This window comes from Bos javanicus, chromosome 3, assembly GCF_032452875.1.
Source record: "Bos javanicus breed banteng chromosome 3, ARS-OSU_banteng_1.0, whole genome shotgun sequence".
Taxonomy (NCBI): domain Eukaryota; kingdom Metazoa; phylum Chordata; class Mammalia; order Artiodactyla; family Bovidae; genus Bos; species Bos javanicus.
In genome coordinates, this window is record NC_083870.1 from 94,337,066 (window position 1) to 94,361,123 (window position 24,058).

Below are 24,058 nucleotides of genomic sequence, written 5' to 3' on the forward strand. Positions count from 1 at the left end.
AATGGCTACCCACTCCAGTATTCTTGCCTGAAGAATTCCACGGACAGAGGAGCCTGGTGGGCTACAGTCCATGAGGTCGCAAAGAGTCAAACATGTCTGAGCTACTAACACTCATGAAGAGAAACATAGGCTTACCATACCCTCCAGTAATCATGCTCCTATATATTTATACAAATGAAAAACTTACATCTAGTCAAAACCTGCACACAAATATTTATAATATCTGTACTTATAATTGCCAAAAACTAGATCAACCAAGATGTCTTTCAACAGCTGAATGAATAAACAAACTTGTGGTGTACCCATACAACAGACCACTACACAGCAATAAAAAGAAAGGAGTTATCATGTCAGAAAAAGACATAGAGGTTCCTTGACTCTGGTCTTTGCAATGACCAAAAAAGTAAAAATAAACAAGTGGGACTACATCAAGCTAGAAAGCTTCTACACAGTAAAGGAAACCATCAACAAAATGAAAAGACAATATGGAAAATGAGAAAATATTTTCAAGTCATGTATCTGATAAGGGGTTAATATTGCAAATGTATAAAGAACTCATATAGTTCAACAGGAGGAAAATACACAATCCAATTAAAAATAGGTAAAAGACATGAACAGACATTTCTCCAAAGAAGACAAAAGAAGGGTCAACATGTATGTGAAAAGATGCCCCCTAATTATCAGGAAAATGCAAATCAAACCACAATGAGATATCAACTCATACCTGTCAGAATGGTTATTATCAAAAAGTTAACAAACGTTCGGAAGGATGTGAAGAGAGCCCTGTGCACTGTTGGTGGGAATGAAAATTGGTGCAGCCACTATAGAAAATTGGTGCAGCCAGTATAGAGGATGCTCAAAAAATTAAAAATACAACTATCGTATGACCCAGCAATTCCACATGTAGGTATTTATCCAAAGAAAACAATATCAATAACTCAAATAGATGCCTGCACCACCATGCTCACTGCAACATTATTTCCAATAGTCAATATATAGAAACAACCTAGGTGTCCATTAATAAATGAATAAAGAAATTTTGGTATGTATTTTTCTATGTATATGTGTACACACACACACACATGATGGACTATTACTCAGCACAAAAAAGAATAAAATCTTTACATTTGCAACAACATGGATGCAACTTGAGGGAATTATGCTAGTGAAATAAGTCAGAGGTACACAAATACTGGATGAGCTTACTTATATGTGGAATCTAAAAACTGTCAAAACAAAACAACAAATAATGAGCTCATTAAATCAGAGAAGAGTCTGGTGGTAGTTGCCAAGGTGGCAATATATGTGAAAGAGATGAAGATGCTCAAAAGAAACAAATCTGAAGTTATAAACTACATAAAACATAGGGTGTAGTGCCTGTCATCTTATCTATTGTTAATAATACTATATTGCAAATTTGAAAGTTGCTATGAGTGTAATCTTAAAAGTTCTCATAAGAAAACTTTGTAACTATGTATGGTACAGATGTTAACTGGACTTATTATGGTGATTTCACAATACATACAAATACCTAATCATTATATTGTATACCTGAAAGAATTACATCCTCCTTATATGTCAATTATACTCAATTTTTTAAAAAGTTAGGGAAGAATCTTAAATGTATATTTCTAAGTCAAAGATGCCAGTTTGAAAGCCAACATAATATATGAATGGCAACCCACTCCAGTGTTCTTGCCTGGAGAACCCCAGGGACAGGGGAGCCTGATGGATACCTTGAAGTGAAGTGAAGTGAAAGTCGATCAGGAGTGTCCGATTCTTTGTGACCCCAGGGACTGTAGCCTGCCAGGCTCCTCTGTCCATGGGATTTTCCAGGCAAGAATACTGGAGTAGGTTGCCATTCCCTTCTCCATAGGATACCTTGCTGCTGCTGCTAAGTCGCTTCAGTCGTGTCCAACTCTGTGCGACCCCATAGACGGCAGCCCACCAGGCTCCCCCATCCCTGGGATTCTCCAGGCAAGAACAATGGAGTGAGTTGCCATTTCCTTCTCCAATGCATGAAAGTGAAAAGTGAAAGTTAAGGCGCTCAGCCATGTTTGACTCTTAGCGACCTCATGGACTGCAGCCTACCAGGATCCTCTATCCATGGGATTTTCCAGGCAAGAGTACTGGAGTGGGGTGCCATTGCCTTCTCTGAGATGACATGACTCTACATATAGAAAAACCCTAAAGTCACCACTAAAAAGTTATTAGAATAAATAAGTTTAGTAAAGTTAGAGGATATGAGGTTAATGTACAGAAATCTGTTGCTTTTCTATAAACTAATAATGAACTACCACAGAGAAAAAGCAATAAAACAATCTTGTTTAAAACAGTATCAAAAACAAAAAATATCTAGGATTAACTTACCAAGGAGGTAAAAGACTCTAAAAATGAAACACTGATGAAGGAAATTGAAGATGATATTGAAGAAATGAATTGAAGAAACTGAAGAAATGAATCAGAAGTAATATTGATAAATACTGTACTACCCAAAGCAATCTATAGATTTAATGCCATCCCTATCAAAATAACCATATTTTTCACCAAATTAGAACAACCCTAAAACTTATATGGAACCACAAAAAACTGACTTGCCAAATCAATCTTAAGAAAAATGAACAAAGTTGGGGTGCTAGCTTCAGACTATACTACAAAGTTACAGTCATAAAAACAGCATAGTACTACACTGCTGTGTTTAAAATGGATAGCCAACAAGGACCTATTGCACAGCACATGGAACTCTGCTCAATGTTATGTGGCATCCTGGATGGAAGGAAAGTTTGCAGGAGAATGGACACATGTATATGTATGGCTGAATCCCTTTGCTGTTCACCTGAAACTATCACGACATTGTTAATTGGTATACCCCAATACAAAATTAAAAGTTTAAAAAAATAGCACAGTACTGGCACAAAAAAAAGACACACAGATCAACACAGAATAGAGAACCCAGAAATAAACCCATACACTTATATCAATTAACCTATGACAAAGGAAGTAAGAATATACAAAGGAGAAAAGATAGTCTCTTCAATAAGTGGTGCTGGATAACTGGACAGCTACATTTATTTTACAAAATAAAATTAGAATATTTTTTCATATTACTTACAAAAAGAAAATGGATTAAAGACCTAAATGTTAAACTGGAAAGTATAAGACTTCAAGAAAACATAGAGAACACTCTTTAACACAAACTGTATCAATATTTTTTTGGATTTGTCTTCTAAGCCAAAGAAAAAAAAATCAAAAATATATAAATGGCATATAATTAAATTTAAAAGATTTTGTACAGCAAAGAAAACCATCAACAAAGCAAAAAAGCAACCTACAAAATGGGAGAAAACATTTGCAAATTATATGACCAGTAAGGGATTAATATTCAAAATATCTAAAGAGCTCAAACAATTCAGTATCAAAAAAAACAACCGAATTTAAAAATGGGCAGAACACATGAACATGCTTCTAAAGAAGATAGACAGATGGCCAAGAGCCACGTGAAAAGATGCTCAACATCACTGATCATCAGGAAAATGCAAAGCAAAACCATAATGGGATATCACCTTCACACCTTTCATGATGGCTATCATCAAGAAGTCTACAAATAATGTCAGCAAGGACATGGAAGGGAACCCTCATAAACTACTGGTGGGAATGTAAGCTGGTATAGCCACTGTGGAAGACAGTATGGAAATCTCTCCAAAAGTTAAGCACAGAACTAACATATTATCCAGCTATCCCAATTCTGGTTATTCAGCCAAAGAATATGAAAATAGTTAACTGAAAAAGATATAGACTCCTATGTTCATCATGACATTATTTACAAGAGCCAAGATATGGAAACAACCTAAATGTTCATCAACAGAAGAATGGACAAAGAATATGTAGGGGACGTGCATGCACGGATGGACACATGTGATGCACACGCCCCGCCCCCGACACACACACACTAGAATATCACTCAGCCACTAAGAAGAATGAAATTCTGCCATTTACAACAACATGGATGGACCTTAGAGAGTATTATGCTTAGTGAAAAGAGTTAGAGAAAGACAAAACTCTATATATGAAATCTAAAATATAAAACAAATGAATATGACAAAACAAACAGACTCACAGATAAGGAGAACAAACTAGTGGTTAGCACTGAGGAGAGGGAAGTGGAGGGCAAGATGGGAATAGAGGATTGAGAGGCAGCAATACAAACCACTATGCATAAAATAAATAAGGTACAAGGATGCATTATACAGTACAGAGAAACACAGTCATTATTTTAATAATTTTAAATAGAATATAGGGAATTCCCCGGCAGTCCAGTGGTTAGGACTCTACACTTTCACTGTCAAGGGTGTGGTTTCAATCCATGTTCGAGAACTAAGATCCCACAGTCAGAAAACAAAAAAAGAGTATAATCTATTAAAATACTGAATCACTATGTTGTACATTTGAAACTAATGTAATATTGTAAACCAACTATACTTTAACTTAAGAAACAGGCTATTGCCAGTCCAGGTTCGATGCATGATGCTGGATGCTTGGGGCTGGTGCACTGGGACGGCCCAGAGGGATGGTATGGGGAGGGAGGAGGGAGGAGGGTTCGGGATGGGGAACACATGTATACCTGTGGCGGATTCATTTTGATATTTGGCAAAACTAATACAATTATGTAAAGTTTAAAAATAAAATAAAATTAGAAAAAAAAAACAAAAAAAGAAACAGGCTATTAATTTCTTAAAGTGGGTATATCCAGGGAGCTGAATTAGGGACTCGGGATTTGTAAAAGTAGGTAGAAGATTGCCATCTTTAAACATATAAATATTACTCTGTTTAAAACAAAAATAGTACCAAGCCTCTTCTTCTCAACTAAAAATGTGTTTTATTTTCAATTTCAAATTTGAAAAATTATTTTAATTCTTCAAAATATTTTTCATTTAAAAATATGCTATAAAGACAAAGATATCAAAATATTATTATATAGTTCTTTTATATATCTTTATAGACAAAATTACTCATAACTACTGTGGAACAGTAATTCAAATTAAAAGTACGGTGTTAAATACTGTAGTTTGCCATTTTATACATAAACATATAAATTATATACACTTATATTTGTTATATAAATATAAATTTATGTAAAACATAAAATTTTGTGATTACATTTAGAAATGTTCATTATACATGGATCACTTTCATAAATATAAATTTATGTAAAACATAAAATTTGTAATTACATTTAGAAATGTTCATTATACATGGATCACTTTCATAAATATAAATTTATGTAAAACATAAAATTTGTAATTACATTTAGAAATGTTCATTATACATGGATCACTTTCATAAATATAAATTTATGTAAAACATAAAATTTTGTAATTACATTTAGAAATGTTCTGTATACATTAAATACCTATAATCCCCATTGTGTAGAGGGAGGTACCTTTCTAGAACTATATTAAAAATAATCTAGATCAGTTTTCAATATGCCATTTTGATGTTATACATGTCATCAACCTATCTGCTTTAAACTATATGTGATGATCATTTGCGTGTCAAAGTATTAGTACTATTGGAAATGAAAAAAAAGGAACAGTAATTGCAAAATACAATCCCTAGTATAGCACATTAAGTGGTACTGTAATAAGCAGCATTCCAATCAAACTAAGATGACTTCCAGAAAACACACTTCCAGCAGAGCACATTACAAAATGCTTAATGGCATATTTTTCCCACAAAGTGACCTTGGCTAATCAAGTATGTTTAATAATAACTTTACAGAGATAAATCAGTGCTAGCACAAACCTTATCATTTCCTTTTCTTTCTTTTTTAAATACAGAAGTTCACACAAGATTTCAGAGCTGCAAGGAAATAAAATCTATGCAATCCCTTCCTTTTACAGCAGAGGAAACTGAAGTCTAGAGCTATTTCATACCCATTCCAGTGTTCTTTCCATTCTGCCTCTCCTACATTCCTCTTCTGTGGTCTGTCTATTCAAATCACCATCTATCCAAACATAGTAAAAATCCATCAATTTTGAGTTATACTGTTAAAGTCAATTAATGTGGAAAAAGTAGTGAGTAAACTGGAGTGGTATATCTCTCCTCATACTATGACCTGGCACCCACATTATTCTTTTCTTAATTTGTAGTCCAAGACCTATAGTGAAGTAAAACCTAAAATCCTGCTATCTTTGCTATACTCTCCCATCCACTGATAGCACCAATCACTTAGCATTTTTGTCTTCCTTTCAAATTCTCAGTCCTTTCAGTTCAGTTCAGTCGCTCAGTTGTGTCCGACTCTTTGCGAACCCATGAATCGCAGCACACCAGGCCTCCCTGTCCATCACCAACTCCTGGAGTTCACCCAGACTCACGTCCATCGAGTCAGTGATGCCATCCAGCCATCTCATCCTCTGTCGTCCCCTTCTCCTCCTGCCCCCAATCCCTCCCAGCATCACAGTCTTTTCCAATGAGTCAACTCTTCGCATGAGGTGGCCAAAGTACTGGAGTTTCAGTTGTAGCATCATTCCTCCCAAAGAAATCCCAGGGCTGATCTCCTTCACAATGGACTGGTTGGATCTCCTTGCAGTCCAAGGGACTCTCAAGAGTCTACTCCAACACCACAGTTCAAAAGCATCAATTCTTCGGTGCTCAGCCTTCTTCACAGTCCAACTCTCACATCCACACATGACCACAGGAAAAACCATAGCCTTGACTAGACGGACCTTTGTTAGCAAAGTAAAGTCTCTGCTTTTGAATATGCTATCTAGGTTGGTCATAACTTTCCTTCCAAGGAGTAAGCGTCTTTTAATTTCATGGCTGCAGTCACCATCTGCAGTGATTTTGGAGCCCCCAAAAATAAAGTCTGACACTGTTTCCACCAGTCCTTTACCACTATCCAAAACTGATGTTCACCCAAGGACAATCACTTAGATTTCTAGTAAGCAATCCAAATACTGATAAATTTTGCTACTATGTCCTGTGTGGTAAAAAGAGCAAGGGGCTTTGGAACTGAAAAAATCTGTGTTGAAATCCATGCACTCTTGCTTATAAACTTTACTTTCTGAGGCACTTTTCTCCTCTTTAACTGTATCTCAGAGAACTATGCTTAGTTTAGACCAGATAAGCCTAGTATATAGTAGAAGTGTTAAAAAAAAAATGCTATTCTCAACTTGCACACTGTTCTAAACAAATACACAGCATCTACATTGTGAGTATCAGTTCAAGAACTTTTAAAGGCTATTTTCATGTCTATTTTAGTAGATAGAACAGTCATTAACCAGCTGCTGCTGCTACTAAGTCACTTCAGTAGTGTCCGACTCTGTGCGACCCCATAGACGGCAGCCCACCAGGCTTCCCCGTCCCTGGCATTCTCCAGGCAACAATACTGGAGTGGATGGCCATTTCCTTCTCCAGTGCATGAAAGTGAAAAGTGAAAATAAAGTCTCTCAGTCATGTCCGACTCCTAGAGACCCCATGGACTGCAGCCTACCAGGCTCCTCCATCCATGGGATTCTCCAGGCAGCTAGCATCTTGTAAATAACAACGAGCCACATCACTGATGGTAATGGATAAAGTGTGATAAAACCTTGTGAATGACCAAATAAAAGAAAAAACTTTTTTTTCTTTTAGAAATTCTTTTCCACTTTCAAAAAACTCTTTCCTGTACTCTTAAACTCAATAGTTTCCTTTAGGCCTTTCAAGTCAAATAATCAAATAAAAGGGGTCAAAATATTTATGGCAAATGGAAACATGACAGAGGATGAATAACCATGATCTACTAGATTCAGTGTTTTCCATAGGAAATAAACATAGGTATATAATAACAATGATCATTTGAACTTAAAGGGCTAAGTTCATTAGATTAACAATGATCATTAGAACTTTTCAAGGAAGAAATTCTCTGTACTCTTTTTTTTTTTTTTTGGTCTCGCTGCACAGCTCTCAGGATCTTAGTTTCCCAACCAGAGACTGAACCTGGGGCCACAGCAGTGAAAGCCCGAAGTCCTAACCACTGGACCAGCAAGAAACTCTCTTCTGTATACTTTCTATTCTGTAATTTATCACTTATCATACAGGAAAAGTAAAGATTACGCTGCTATATGGAACAATTATATGAATTAATATTGCATGAAATCATAAAACAAAACTCATTTGCTAAGCATTTTAGAGCATGACATAGTTTTCCAATTAACAATGAAGACAAGAATGGAATCCAGGTGTTTTGATGTCCACTGTAACAATATAGAAATAAACTGCAATATTTTAATACCTTCCTAAATTCCATATAATTATATTCTTCTTAATGACAATATATCAAGATAAATGTAACAATATCTGTAATACTACTCATCAAGAGCTGAATATATGCCCTAAGCTTTGCTAAACAATTTCCCACAATTTTCTATTAACTCCTTCTATATTCAAGTGTATTTTTATCACAGCCTATTTGTCTGTAAAATGATTTCCCTTTTCCTATTGCTAATTCTCCACCTGTGCTCTGCTGTGATCCCATTCTCTTCACATACTTTAGAATTTTGATCCATAAATTATATCCACTTTCTTATCTCCTTCTCCAAATAGTCATTTTATCTTTTAGCAGGGGGCAGAAGTGGGGGGTACGGTATGCTCACAGGGCAGCATGCGGGATTAGCGTGAGGGATCTTAGTTCCTCCACCAGGAGTGGAGCCTAAGACCCCTGCAGCAGAAACACAGAGGAGTCTTAACCACTGGACCACCAGAGAAGGCCCAAATGGTTGCTTTTTGTATTACAATTTTCCTGACTCCTCCTTCCATTCTTGGAAAAATTAAGCTCCCCTATCTTACTGTTTCTAAAGCATTTTGTTCATACTGCTATTATAATGAGGAGACATGTTAGGAGAAGCAGTTATGATGCAAGGAAAGAGTCCTAGCTTTTCCTCCAAAGGTGGCTCTACCACTTTCAAGCTGTGTGACCTTGGATATATTCCTTGATCTCTCTGAGCCTCTAATACTTGATCTGTTAAGTAGGAAAAAATTAACCACCCATTCTACAAGACGAGAATGAATATAAAACACACAAAACTGCCTCTTAAAATACTGTATTATAAATTGTATGTGATGGTCCAATTTTCTACTCAGATCAGCAGTTCACTATTTTTTTTTTAGGATTTTTGCAAAACTACAGGAAATCCATATACTCCTCACTCACTGAAATCAATCCTTTTGATTATAAACTCTATGGGGTCATACATTCTATCTCCGAATCTCCAGCACTTAGCCCAGAAACTTTCATACAGTAGATGCTTAATATATGCTTGTTACAGTAAGGAAAACTTATTGCCTATAGATATTAAGTTTAAAAAAGTATTGGAAATTACTAGATAGTAGAAATATTAGAATGGTACAAACTAAACTTCTTTTTTCTACAGTAAACACTATTTTACAAAATCACATTGCTTAGGGTATTTTTCGAGCTATCTTCCAAGTATCATTTGATTAATTTACTGTCTAGAAAAACTATACCCACATTTATAAGCCCCTTTCTTCTGAGACGCTCAAGGATTTTTACAGACATTATCTCAATAATCCTCAGAATATCCCTGAGGAAAATGAAGATGGAAAGAAAAAAAGATGGAATATGAATCCATAATCCATATGAATGATAAATTTATAAATTCTACAAATTCCACTCAGCAAAAATTCCATGTAATTTTTCAGCTTATGTGCATTTTTACGCCACCATTTTCTTTCTGAATCCACCTAAGTCACCTATTTAGTCATTACATCTGAATATGCTAGCCTGGAACAAAAGCATTTTTATTATTTGCTTAAGAAAGCAAAATTTTCACAAAGTGTTATACACAGTAAGCAAAACACAGAACAGAAACAAAAAAAATGATGCCTCTAATCCCCTAACAGAAAACTAACCGTTCAGGCTACTGACCACAGGTTTACTTCAGATTGCGAAATATTTAGGAATCAGACACATTATTTTCTTCAAATTTTAATAATCAGATACTAACAGACCAGTCACAATTTTAACAACTTTCTGCTCCCCATTATTTGGTTCATTTGTTCTATGACTTTATAGTAGCCCTTGTTGAATGTCCACCCAAGAACCATTCTTCCCCTTTTCCTTTGCCATTGTACTAGATATTCTGGAACCTTCTGTACACATATTTTTGTCTTTCCCCCTATATAACTATGACTCAAAAAAGAGTTGAAGGCTATTGATCCTTGTGACATTATAAGGATAATTGATATTCCTTAGTTCTCTCAAAATTCTGTTAGCTAGTAACACATCAATATACTAGGTTTTTTTAAGTGAGAACTATAAACAAGGAGGAAATGGGATTTTGTATTTTTTAATATTCTTTTCATTATCTGAGCTTTCTGGAGCTAATGCTGCCATACTGGCTCAGCCCCAGGAGGTGAATCACGATTGATCTTTGCCAATCCTGGCCATTCTGTTCCCTGTTGTCAGTCATTGGTCTAAATTGGGCCTGTGGTCTAGAAGTGGCCAATAAATTGAAAGAAGTTGCTGGGGTTTTTTTCCTTCCTGATGAGAGGGTGGCAAGAGAAATAGGCTTTTTTGCCACTGAACAGCTTCTCTGTACTTAGGAAGTCGTCAGGTTGGACTTGATGCTTAAAGCTGTGCCACATTATATTGAGACCATGAAGGGAAGACCAAGAGAACTTCAGTAACCCTGACTACACCCAGACACAGCAGAGTCTCTATTTTCAGACTTCTTGTTATGTGAAATAAATGTTATTTTTGTTTGAGTCACTGAGAGCCAGATAGTCTGTCCCTTGAAGTTGACGGCAATCTAATTAATTCAGACAGACCAGTAAATCAGGCAAGAAGAGAAACAGAGGTCATTTACTGAGCACTTACTACTACATGTAATTTCATTTAATCTTCAGAGCAGCCCAGTGAAAGTTATCTTTTGGTTTGTTTTCTTATGATAAACTTGGCACATGGCACTAGTGGTAAAGAACCTGCTGCCAATACAGGAGATGTAAGAGACATGGGTTTGATCCGTGGGTTGGGAAGATCCCCTGGAGAAGGAAATGGCAACGCACTCCAGTATTCTTGCCTGGAGAATCCTATGGATAGAGGAGACTGGCAGGCTACAGTCCACAGGCTCACACAGAGTCAGACACAACGAAAGTAGCTTAGCATGCACGCAAAGCTTAACAAAGTTATATAGTTAACAGTAATAAAGCTGAAGTTCAAATCCAGACCTGACACCAAACCTTACATTCCTTTAAAAAATACAAAATCCTATTTCCTCCTTGTTTATAGTTCTTGCTTAAGGAAATACTAGTATATTGTCACTAGTGTCACTAGCTAACAGAATTTTGGGAGAACTAAGGAATATCATTATCCTCATTACACTGTCACAAGGATCTGCAGCTTCCAAGTCTTTTGAGTCAAAGTTATATGGGGGGAAAAAACAAAAATATGTGTACAGAAAGTTCCAGAATGTCTAGTACAATGGCAAAATTTCTATAGTAAAAACTGGGATGGATTCCAAATATAACATTCAATTTACTCAAGAATTAAAAAATATAAAATCAATTATAAACATTTCTTAAATTCTTAAAATCTTATTCAAAAGAATAACTTCCTCATTTCAAGCTATTCCATTAAGCAAGTATCAATATAGAACTCAAAGTTACCACTTCTGCAGTTCCCATCTCTTCATGAAAACTGATTCGGCTTAAATCGTCACAACAACAAGAAAATTATATAAACACTAAGAATCAGTGAGGCCATTTTTCATTTGGAAATTTACTAGAACTGTATATTCAAAAGCTATTTGTAATTTCACCTCAGCCTTAAGCATGCTCCCTTATATTACCTTTATTAAGTTTTAATTGAGCATTGTAAAATGCACGTGCCAGATTCCTGACACACACAACTTACCTTCCCACATGCTCTGCAATGATGCCTCCTTTTGGTGAATGTAAACCTGGCTTCACATTTCATGCAGTTTGGAGCCTGAGAATCTGGTACCCACACTGGAGCCACTTCACCCAGAGTGGTAAATGGCTTTCTAGCAGAAATTCCAAACTGACCAGCTCTGAGATCATTATCTGGGCTTTCTGGAGCTAATGCAAGGCACGGTCTACTGGATATCCCAGATTCATAACTTTCTAAATGGTCCCCATTTGTATCAGCAATAGAGATGTTTCCCGAAGAGGCATTGCATACATTGGTTGCTGAGTTTTCCCCTAATTTTGCTTTCCCAAGAACATCATTTTTGTTTTTAGCGGTATTTCCACTGTTCGCAGGAAGGTCATTTTGTAAATGGTCTGATAATGGCTTTGGAATTTGAAGTTTAAGATTAGAAGGTTGCTTCGGTCTTGCACCACCAAAAGGAACACTGATAGATTGCAGGTTCGCTACTATCTTGGGGGAAGATTGCCCAAGCACTGATGGAACCTGGCTACAGAAATTGTGTAAATAGTTTTTCTTCGTTAGGTCACCAGTACTGTTTAAAAGTAGTCCACTCCCTTCTGTGGCTTCATTTCCTCTCTGTTCATAAATATTTGAGTAGCATTCTGACTTGCTCTCCTCTATTTCCTTTTCTTCTGTTACTGAATCTTCTTTGGAGGGTAAAGTCTTTGGAACAAAACAAACAACTGGGCTCTGCATTCCATAGGAATCACAACAATTAGATAGTGAATTTGCTGCTGGTGTATCCATAACAGTGGAGAAATCACATCCTTCACTTTCATTCATGCAAGTTCCTTTTAAATCTAGACCTGCTTCTGCCATTCTATCACACTCTCCACTATCATCACAGGTGTCTTCAGGCTGATTCATCTGCAGGAACTTCTCATTATCTTTTTTTACTTGGCTGTCATTCATCTTGTTTGGTTTAGTCAATTTCCAGTTAGTCATCTCCTGAGATTCAGAGAAATGCTCTGTCATATTAAGAAATTCTTTAGTGCCAAGAATTTCTTCATGTTTACAACCTTCCTTGTCATCAGCTTTACCCTCACTGGGCACAAGACAATCTGAAACCTGTTCAGAGTTATCATCCCTGCCAGACCCATTAGGCGTGTCAGTTTTGAGAAGTAAAGGTAAAGCAGACTGGGTGGATTCTTCAGTTGTCCTCTCCTCTGATGGCTCTTTTTTCATCAAAATCTCCTCACTCAAGTGAGAAAAGGAGTTTGGACTCCCCAGGTCTGTCCTAGGAGAGCTGGTTTTGCCAGTGAGAACCTCATCTGGGGTAGAGTCCTCTTGCTTTACATCAGGACCTTCCTCTGTTCTCTGGGATGAGATTACTGAATCTAGTGTTAAGCTTGTAATCACAGACATGGAGGGGTCTCTATCTATATTTTCATCATCCTGTAACTGTGAAGGGGAACAAACACTGGCTAGATTATCAGAAGTAGTACATATATACTTATCAGAATCCCCCTCTGCATTTGGTCTATTCAATGGATCCATTTGTTTCTCTGAGTTCATATCTTTTTCAGTGGACCCATTTATACTAAAACTAAACTGATCAGTTTGTCTGTTTTCATTATCCAGTGAACAGCTAAAAGCATTCTTGAGGGACTGACTATTATAATTATTACAATCCTGCAAATCACTTTGAAATGTCCTTTTATCACAGTTATGCATGACAGCTACAACAAGAACGTTCTTCTCATCTGGCAGACAAGCTAGGTTTCCACATTTCTTCTCTCCCACTTCGACAGTACTGCATTGATCATCTCGATTACAGTTCCTCTTAATTAACTGGTCTTCTGTAACCGCATTTTCATCAATCCACATTGTGTTGATCTCTGGATTCAGACTACAGTCTTGTCCATTAGCACAGTGGTCCTCTCCCTCTGAGTCAGGAGGAGCTGAATGAGCCAGAGAGAAGACTTTCAGTTGTGGCTGTGACTCAGAAACTGTAGGTTCATTCACACTGGTCAATGCAGAGTTGAATGACAGCTGACGAGAAGAGGGATCTAGAATCTTATTCCACTTTGTATCCAATAAAATAGGAGAAACGGTTTCATCTGAAAAAATAAATAATTACAGTAAGTTTGTTGGTAACACTGATAAGGCTAGGACTAAGTTATTGAAATACACTTGCAAATATTCTCTGAAAGTAAAATCTACCTAGGATATGTGAAAACAGAATATTCCTAGGATATGAAGTTTCTGATTTTTAGCTAAGGATAAGAGAAAACATTTAAGAGAGTTCCCTGAATTATATATCACGAAATGGTAATATCTCAGAACATTTCAAACAACGGAAGAATTCTACCTCAATCTAGTTAACATAATTAAAGTGATTGGCAGGCTGTCCTTTGAGCTGAGCAGGGGAGTGCAGTAATCGGGTAGGCCTTGGATAGGCTAAGCACAGTATGGGGTAGTGGCTAATCTAAAGTGAAAAACAAATCGAACAGTGATAAGGATATAGTAATAGAGTGGAAAAGAAACAAAGGAATTTTCTGTGGAGACAGAAAGTTCTATAATCTACATTATGACTAAGATGTGGGTTATATGGATATATCTCTTGGCCAAAACTGTACATTTAAGATCTATACAATTAATGTATAAATTTTACCTTTAAAAATCTGTTAAAAAAAAAAAAAACAATGAAGCAGGGAGAAAGGAATAAATGAAGATACATAAATGAAAAATGGCAGTACGTCAATCACTACTGAAGTTGTATAATGAGTACACAGGAATTTATTATACTATTCTATTATTCTATTTACTTTTGTATATATTTGAAATTTGTCTATAACAAGTTTAAAAGTTTCCTACAGCATGTGAAATTCTGCTTATAACCATGTGACAATACATTATTTCTTAGGTTCATAATTATACTGAGGAAATTTGGGAGAAATTCTGCATTTGCCATATAAAATCAACGTTTTTATACTCTATCAATAATCAAAATTTCATTTAAAGTTTATTTTTTAATAGATCATAACTATGATAGCTACTTTCCCAAGTTATAGTGCTATGTGTATGTCTAATTAGAGAAGTAAGAAACAAAGCACTTTGCAACTATTGCCTTTCCGGCTTTCTTCCTAGAGTAAATCTGATAATCATAGCCCTGAAATTACATAGATACGATTTGCTCTTAGGGAAGCCCCTTCCTCTAGTAGCAACATTAATCTTTAAGGTTTCCTTAGCACTTTGTTCATATCTCTATCAAAGCATTTATTACACTGAAATGCAATGATTTACCTAACATTTTCAGGCAGAAACCATTTCTTCCCATCAGTGTTAGTCCTAGCTTTGCAGAGCACTTGATATGTAATAGGAACATGATAAAAACATGCTGATAAATATGCAGTAGGTACACAATAAAAACATGCTAAGTGATACCACAGTAAGAGCATTGAGGTTGAGGAATATGAGATTAAATGATAGCTCTGACTTCCAAAAAGTACATAATCTAGCTGGAAAAATAAGAAATAGATACAGCAAACATGAATATCTAACTAGCAGTATATGATAGATTAAGTATTTGAAAACTACTATGTAGTAGTAGAAAATAAATTTAGTACAAAGATATTTCACAGGCTGATGCAGCAAACTTGAATTCATGGAAGCAGGAGGATATGTGCTGGGCTTCAAAGACAATTTTACATAAACTTGGAAACAGGACATATATAAAAGAGAAAAAAGGAAAAGTACAGCCCTAAGCATAAGAATCTGAAAGAGCAATTAAGTAAATCAGCTTGAGGTGAAAAAAGAATTACTGTAAGAATGTAGTGAAAAGAAGCTAGAAAGGTCAGATTGCAAAAGCCATAAAAAAAATTCAGATTGCATGGAGAATGGGATTAATATACTCTGACTGCTAGATGTTAAATCCTGAGTTCCCCAAATTTGGGCTAGCAGAGACTTGAGATTTGGTAACATGTACTTCCTTTAAGAGATTAAGAGATGGCAAGAATACACAGAAACACTATACAAAAAAGATCATAATGATCAGAATAATCATGATGGCGGAGGTCACTCATCTAGAGCCAGACATCATGGAGTGTGAAGTCAAATGGGTCTTAGGAAGTGTAACTATGAGCAAAGCTAGTGAGGTGATGGAATTCAACAGAGCTATTTAAAATCCTAAAAGATGATGCTATGAAAGTGCTGCACTCAATATGTCGGCAAACTGCCTGGAAAACTCAGCAGTGGTCACAGGACTGGAAAAGGTCAGTTTTCATTCCAATCCCAAAGAATAGCAATTCCAAAGAATGCTCAAACTACCGTACAACTGCACTCATTTCACATACTAGAAATAGAAAGATAATGCTCAAAATCCTTTAAGGTAGGCTTCAGCAGTATGTGAATCAAGAAATTCCAGATGCACAGCTGTACCAGAGTTTAAATTGCCAACATCCACTGGATCACAGAGAAAGCAAGGGAATTCCAAAGAAACATCTACTTCTGCTTCATTGACTACACATAAGTCTTTGACTGTGTGGATTACAACAAACTGTAGAAAATTCTTAAAGAGATGAGAATACCAGACCGACCACCTTACCTGCCTCCTGAGATACCTGGATGCGGGTCAAGAAGCAGCAGTTAATTCAGATACAGAACAATGGACTGGTTCAAAATCGGGAAAGGAGTACGTCAAGTCTGTACATTATCACCCTGCTTAGTTAACGTCTATACAGAGCACATCATGCAAAATGCCAGGCTGAATGAATCACAAGCTGGAATCAAGATTCCTAGGAGACATATCAATAACCTCAGATATGCAGATGATATCACTCTAATGACAAGAAAGTTAAGAGGAACTAAAGAGCCTCTTGATAAGGGTGAAAGAGAGGACTGAAAAAGCTGCCTTAAAACTCAACATTCAAAAAACTAAGATCACGGCATCTAGTCCCATCATTTTATGGCAAATAGATGGGGAAAAAATAGAAACAGGGGCAGATTTTATTTTCTTGGGTTCTAAAATCACTGCAGCCACAGTTCAGTGCAGCCATAAAAAAGACACTTGTTCCTTGGGAGAAAAGCTGTGACAAACCTAGACAGCATTTAAAACCTAAAAAGCAGAGATATAACTTTGCCGACAAAGGTACAGATACTCAGAGCTATGGTTTTTCCAGTAGTCATGTATGGATGTGAAAGTTAGACCATAAAGAAGGCTGATCACTGAAGAATTGATGCTTTTGAATTGTGATGCTGGAGAAGACTCTTGAAAGTCCCTTGGACAGCAAGGAGATAAATAAAACCAGTCAATCCTAAAGGAAATCAACCTTGAATACTCACTGACACCAAAGCTGAAGCTCCAATACTTTGGCTACCTGATGCAAAGAGACAACTCATTGGAAAAGACCCTGATGCTGGGAAAGACTGAGGACAGGTGGAGAATGGGGTGACAGAGGATGAGATGGTTGGATGGCATCACCAACATAATGGACATGAATTTGAGGAAACTCCAGGAGACAAGTAAAGCCAGGCATGCTACAGTCCATGGGGTCACAAAGAGTCAGACACGACTGAATGACTAAACAGCAACAACAGAGATTTTTAAAAAACAGTTCAAAACAGGACTTCCCTCATGGTACAGTAGACGGGAGTCTGCTTGCCAATGTAGGGAGCATGAATTCAATTCTTGGTCCAGGAGCATTCCACATGCTGCAGAGAGACTGGGCCCATGAGCCATAAGTACAGAGCCTGCATGCTAAAACTACTGAAGCTCACGTGCATAGAGCCTGTGCTCCCCAACAAGAGAAGCCACTGCAGTGAAGAGTAGCTTCTGTTCGCCACAACTAAAGAAGGCCCACATACAGCAATGAAGACCCAGAGCAACCACAAATTAAAAAAAAGAAAAAGTTCAAAACAAATGATCAGCACGGTTGCAAAAAATGTGGCTTCTGAAATCATTCTCCTTTTAAAGGAGTTATTTTTGGTAAGCAAACATAATATTTCAACTAAAGCAACAATTTTTACTGACTCAACAGAAATATTTTGCAAATCAACTATATAGAAAATATTCTACTAGAACCTACAAAAGTTGCAAAGAGACCGAGGTAAAGAACTATAATTTTATTAATGAGAGTCAGTGGTGTTCTAGAGACAGTATTCACATGATTAAGTGTAACATTTGTGTAGATGACAAAAAACTGTGATACAAGCAGGGAAGAAACCAGAGAAGAGAGTGAGAAGATACTTGTATAAATGATCCAAACTGAAAGGATAATACACTTTCCACTTTATATTTATAAAGCCCATCTACATACATCTAATAAAATCCCAAAATAATAAGTTTCAAATTTACATGAATCAGGAGTTAGCCTAGGGTTATGGGTTAGCTTAGTATCTGGCTGCTGCTAAGTCACTTCAGTTGTGTCCGACTCTGTGCGACCCCATAGATGGCAGCCCACCAGGCTCCCCCGTCCCTGGGATTCTCCAGGCAAGAACACTGGAGTGGGTTGCCATTTCCTTCTCCAATGCATGAAAGTGAAAAGCAAAAGTGAAGTCACTCAGTCGTGTCCGACTTGAGTGACTCCATGGACTGCAGCCTACCAGGCTTCTCCATCCATGGAACTTTTCAGGCAAGAATACTGGAGTTGGGTGCCATTGCCTTCTCCGTAGTATCTGGCACATAGGGCTAAAAAAATGTTAGTTCTTCCTCTGAATATTAATATATAATACTATCACCAATAAGGCATTGGACCCAACCTTCTCTGTTTTAGTACTGCATCCTCTTATAATCCCACATTTTCTGTATCATAAATACATTCAAATAGTGTCACCAAACTAAATCCTCACCTTCGTTTTGTTCAAATTCATCTAACACCTTGTCCAGGTTGTAAGCTTCTGCTTGAAAGTAATTCTCCATCGGTGAGAAAACACCACTCAAGAGACTTATTTAAATCTAGAAAAAAGATCAAACTTTATTATACTCCCAATTATTAAAATATAATTTATAGATATTACAACTGATAAAACAGAAATACAAAGGAGCATAACAGACTACTATGAATAAGTATATTCTAATAAATTGGACAACTCAGAATAAATGAATAAAGTCCTAGCCACATACATCCTACCAACACTAAATCATAAAAAATAGAAAATATGAACAAACTGATTACTAATAAGGTGATTGATTAGATCACTATTTAAAAACTACCCCATAATATACTCTGTGATGCCAAACTATACTACAAAGCTACCGTAATTATAACAGTATAGCACTCATACAAAAACAGACACATAGATCAATGGAACAGAACACAGAACTCAGAAAAAAACCCACACTTGTATGGACAATTAACCTATAGCAAAGGGAATGGGGAAAAGACAGCTCTCCAATAAATGGTGTTGGGAAAACTGGACAGCTACATGCAAAAGAATCAAACTGGACTACTTTCTTATACCATATACAAAAACTCAAAATAGATAAAAATACTTGAATATAAGATCTAAAGCCATAAAACTAAAAGAAAACATAGGTAATATACTCTTTGACATCAGCCTTAACAATATTCCTTTGGATACGGCTCTTTAGCCAAGAGAAACAAAAGTGAAAATAAACAAATGGAACTACATCAAACTAAAAAGACTTTGCCCAGCAAAAGAAACTATCAACAAAACAAAAAGGCTGCCTACTGGGAGAAGATCTTGCAAATGATATATCCACCAAGGGGTAAATATACAAAATATACAAAGAACTCATATAGCTCAACATCAAAAAATAAACAACCACATTTAAAAGTGGGTAGAGGACCTGAAAAGATATTTTTCCAAAGAAGACATAAGATGGCCAACAGGTACAGGAAAAAATGCTCAACATCACCAATCATCACGGAAATGCAAATCAAAACCACAAAGATATCATCACACCTGTCAGAATGGCTATCATCAAAAAAGAAATAATAAATGTTGGTGAGAATGTGGAGAAGAGAGAATCCTTGTGTACTATTGGTGGAAATGCAAACTGATAGAGACACTACAGAAAGCATGGAAGCTCCTTAAGAAATTAAAAGTATAACCACCATATAATCCAGTAATTTCATTGCTGGGTATACATCCAAAGAAAATAAAATTGCTAGCTGGAAGAGAGTCTGCACCTCCATGTTCACTGCAGCATTATTTACAATAGCTAAGCCACAGAAACAATCAGATCAACATATTTGCAGTGCATCTACTGTATGCAGGGTACCGGGATCAACTGAAGTCTCAGATAGGATCCCTAACATCAAGAATCTTATCATTTACTTAATGATAAACAATACTAAATGAGAAAATTTAAACAGTAATCAAAATGATTTTCATAACAACACAACGCAAGAAACTAAATGATTAATCTGTCAAAATTAACACATTAGTATTACAGAGAAAGTACTATAAAAGTTTAAGAATGGACCAGCTCATCAGTCTGGATGGTCAAGGAAGGCATTATTTATGGATCTGAGCTGGGTCTGGAAGGATGGATAAAATTGTAATAGTCTTCTACATGGGAAGATGCACAAGTGAAATTTCAAACAGGGAGAGACATACTAGGAATGGGCAACTATTGAGGAATCAGTGAAATTGGAACAAGGATTTATTTACATGGGTAACAGCAGGACACAGCTGTAGTGACAGGCATTATATTATGGAAGCCCTGGAATGTAAATTTGAGAAAGGTATTGTTTATACTTTATGCAACAGTAAGAATTACAGCATAATGGACAAGAACATAAACTCTAGGACTAGACCGTCCAACTTCTAATCCTAGTTTCTAATTCACTTACTAACTACTTGACCTTAGGGAACTTACTCAATTTGTGCCTACGTGCATGCTCAGTTGTTCAGTTGTGTCCGACTCTTTTTGATCCTGTAGACTGTACCCTGCCAGTCTCCACTATCCATGGAATTTCCAAGGCAAGAATACTGGAGTTGGTTGCCATTTCCTTCTCCAGGGGATCTGTCCGACCCAAGGATTGAAACCACATCTCTTGTGTCTCCTGCAGCAGCAGGCCGATTCTTTACCACTGAGCCACCTGGGAAGTCTAGTATTCAAATTACCTGTGACTTAATTTTCATCTGCAAAACTGAGTAATAATAGTACATACCTAAAGATTAAATAAATTAACATAGATAACACATTTAAAATACTGTCTCACACATGATAAATGCTTCATCAGTAATTATTTAAGTTTTTAAGCCTTGGAGTTGATCCTTTGATTATAAAATAAATAATCTAGCAACAGTGATTACACAGGCTAATTTTCAGTCCTATCCTCCCTTCCACTAATATTTACTGAGCACCTATTATATGCAGACACTATGCTTTGTGCTGGAACCCTACTTGAATATACACTTCTTCAATGTCTCATGCTCCTTTTCTCTTTGAGACCTTTTATCTGTCTCCAATACACACACTCCTTGCCAAAATAGTGGGCCAAAAAGTTTTATCAGTTTTGTCTTTAACTTCATTTAGCTTCCCTGGTGGCTCAGAGGTTAAAGAATCTGCCTTTAATGTGGGAGACCTGGGTTCGATCCCTGAGTCGGGAAGATCCCGTGGAGAAGGAAATGGCAACCCACTCCAGTAAACTTCATTTAAAACAATTTTGTTAAATTGTATTGTGACAGCTGTCATATCAAAGTGCACTTTAAAAAAAAAAAAACATCAAAATTGGTGAATTTTGGGGAAAACATTATAACATTGAAGATGGAAGGGAAAAAGTAACATTTTGGGCATACTACACTTTATTATTTCAAGAAAGATAAAAACACAACTGAAATGCAAAAAAAGATTTGTGCAGTATACGGAGAAGGCTCTATGACTGATCAATCATATCAGAAGTGGTCGGTGAAGTTCCGGGCTGGAGCTTTCTCGCTGGATGGTGCTCCACGGTCGGGTAGATCAGTTGAAGTTGATGTCAATCAAAACGAGGCATTAACTGAGAACAATAAATGTTAATACCACACAGGAGATAAACCAGCATATTCAAAATATCCAAATAAAGCCTTGAAAATCATTTGCACCAGCTTGGTAATGTTAATCACTTTAATGTTTGGGTTCCACATAAGGTAAATGAAAACTTTCCTGACTGTACTTCTGTGTGTGATTCTCTACTTAAAAGATAAAACGTTATGGTTTTAAAACAAATTGTGATGGGTGATGAAAAGTGAATACCATACAATAATATGGAATGGAAGAGATCGTGGGGCAAGAGAAAGGGACCACTAACCACACCAAAGATGGTTTTCATCCATAGAAAGTGATATCGTGTATATAGTAGGATTGGAAGGGAATCTTCTACTCCTTCCGGAAAACCAAACAATGAACCAACAAGTACTGTTCCCATTTGGACCAAATGAAAGTGGCACTCAATGAAAAACATCCAGAATTAGTCAACAGAAAGCACATAATCTTCCATCAGGACAACATAAGAGTGAATGTTTCTTTGATGACCAGGCAAAAACTAGGAGCAAGGACACTTGTTCCTTGGGAGAAAAGCTATGACAAACCTAGAAAGCCATTACTAAAAAGCAGAGACCTCACTTTGTCAACAAAGGTCTGTATAGTCCGAGTCATGGTTTTTCCAGTAGTCACGTATGGATGTGAAAGTTGAACCATAAAGAAGGCTGAATGCTGAAGAACTGATGCTTTTGAAGTGTGGTGTTGGAGAAGACTCTTGAAAGTCCCTTGGACTGCAAACCAGTCAATCCAGTCAATCCTAAAGAAAACCAATCCCGAATATTTACTGGAAGGACTGATGCTGAAGCTAAAGCTCCAATACTTTGGCCACCTGATGTGAAGAGCCGACTCATTAGAAAAGAACCTGATGCTGGGAAAGAATGAAGGCAGGAGGAGAAGGGGATGACAGAGGATGAGATGGTTGGATGGCATCATCAACCCAATGGGCAGGAGTTTGAGCAAGCTCTGGGAGATGGTGAAGGACAGGGAATCCTGGCATGCTGCAGTCCATGGGGTCACAAAGAGTTGGACACGACTGAGCAACTGAACAACAAGGCAAAACCTGTTACAGCTTGGCTGGGAAGTCCTGATTCACCTGCCGTATTCACCAGATAGTGCACCTTTGAATTTCTATTTATTTCAGTCTTTACAAAACTTTCTTAATGGAAAAAATGTTAATTCCCCAGAAAACTGTAAAAGGCACCTGGAACAGTTCTTTACTCAAAGAGATAAAGTTTTGAGAAGATGGAATTATCAAGTTGCCAGAAAAAATGGCAAAGGGGAGTAGAACTAAACAGTAAATATGTTACTCAATAAATTTCCTGGTGAAAATGTAAAATGTGTCTTCTATTTTTACTTAAAGCCTGAAGGAACTTTTTGGCCAACTCTACATCTTTAGTTCTTAACTCAAATACTACTTTCACAAGAAGTCTTCCCTGAATCCCTAGAAAAGGTGATATCTCCTTATAATCTCTCAAAGCACCCTTACCTTTCCCTTTATAATAATTATCACAGTCTTATTATAAATATACATTGGTGTGATTATTTGACTAATGTCAGTCTCTCCCACCACACCATAGACACCACAAGGCACCCACTAAACTGCAGTCAAATGCTCCATCCCTGAGCTGTAATTCCAAGACACCCCCTAGACAGTGTTCACCATGTAACTGTCACAGAACCTAATGTGGCACCTATTTCATAAACACCTGTGAAATAAACAAACAGTATAAACAGCCATTCAAGAAATTGTATTGAACTCCAATTATAACTACTGATTCAGGCAAGCATCAAAAATGGATACCTAAAACCTTTAGGTAAACAGTGGGGAAGAAAATTTTCACAATGCCTCAAAATATCATTCTATAGATGATTTATTAGTCCCAAGGGAGAAAATGGACATTTACAGTGAAAAGATGCAGTAATCACTCCCTTAACCAAATGAAAAAGTTTAGCATCACCAACAGTTTAACAAGCTGACAATATGCATCTCCTGATGTGATACGATAAATTTAAAACATTTACCTACAAGGTATTCTTTCTCAAATTGTTCAATATGAATTGAATCATGCAAAATTAGACAAATGTAGAATGTGAGGCATTCTAAGACAACGGTCCTGAATTCTTCAAAAAATTCAGTGTATTCAATTCTGAGTTGAGACAGACTAAAGAAATGAAAT

The 24,058-nt window shown here is 36.6% G+C and overlaps 1 protein-coding gene across 4 annotated transcripts in view; it reads right to left on the reverse strand.

Annotated features, from left to right (window-relative positions):
• ZFYVE9 (zinc finger FYVE-type containing 9) overlaps positions 1–24,058 on the reverse strand; it is a 117,046-nt gene that overhangs the window by 81,259 nt on the left and 11,729 nt on the right. For all 4 annotated transcript variants that reach the window (XM_061411971.1, XM_061411970.1, XM_061411969.1 and 1 more), the window contains exons 2-3: positions 18,737–18,842; positions 11,912–14,007 (exon numbers count right to left, since the gene is read on the reverse strand). In XM_061411971.1, the coding sequence (XP_061267955.1) occupies positions 11,912–14,007; positions 18,737–18,806 (2,166 nt within the window). In that variant the 5' untranslated portion in view covers positions 18,807–18,842. The remainder of the gene's footprint in view (positions 1–11,911; positions 14,008–18,736; positions 18,843–24,058) is intronic.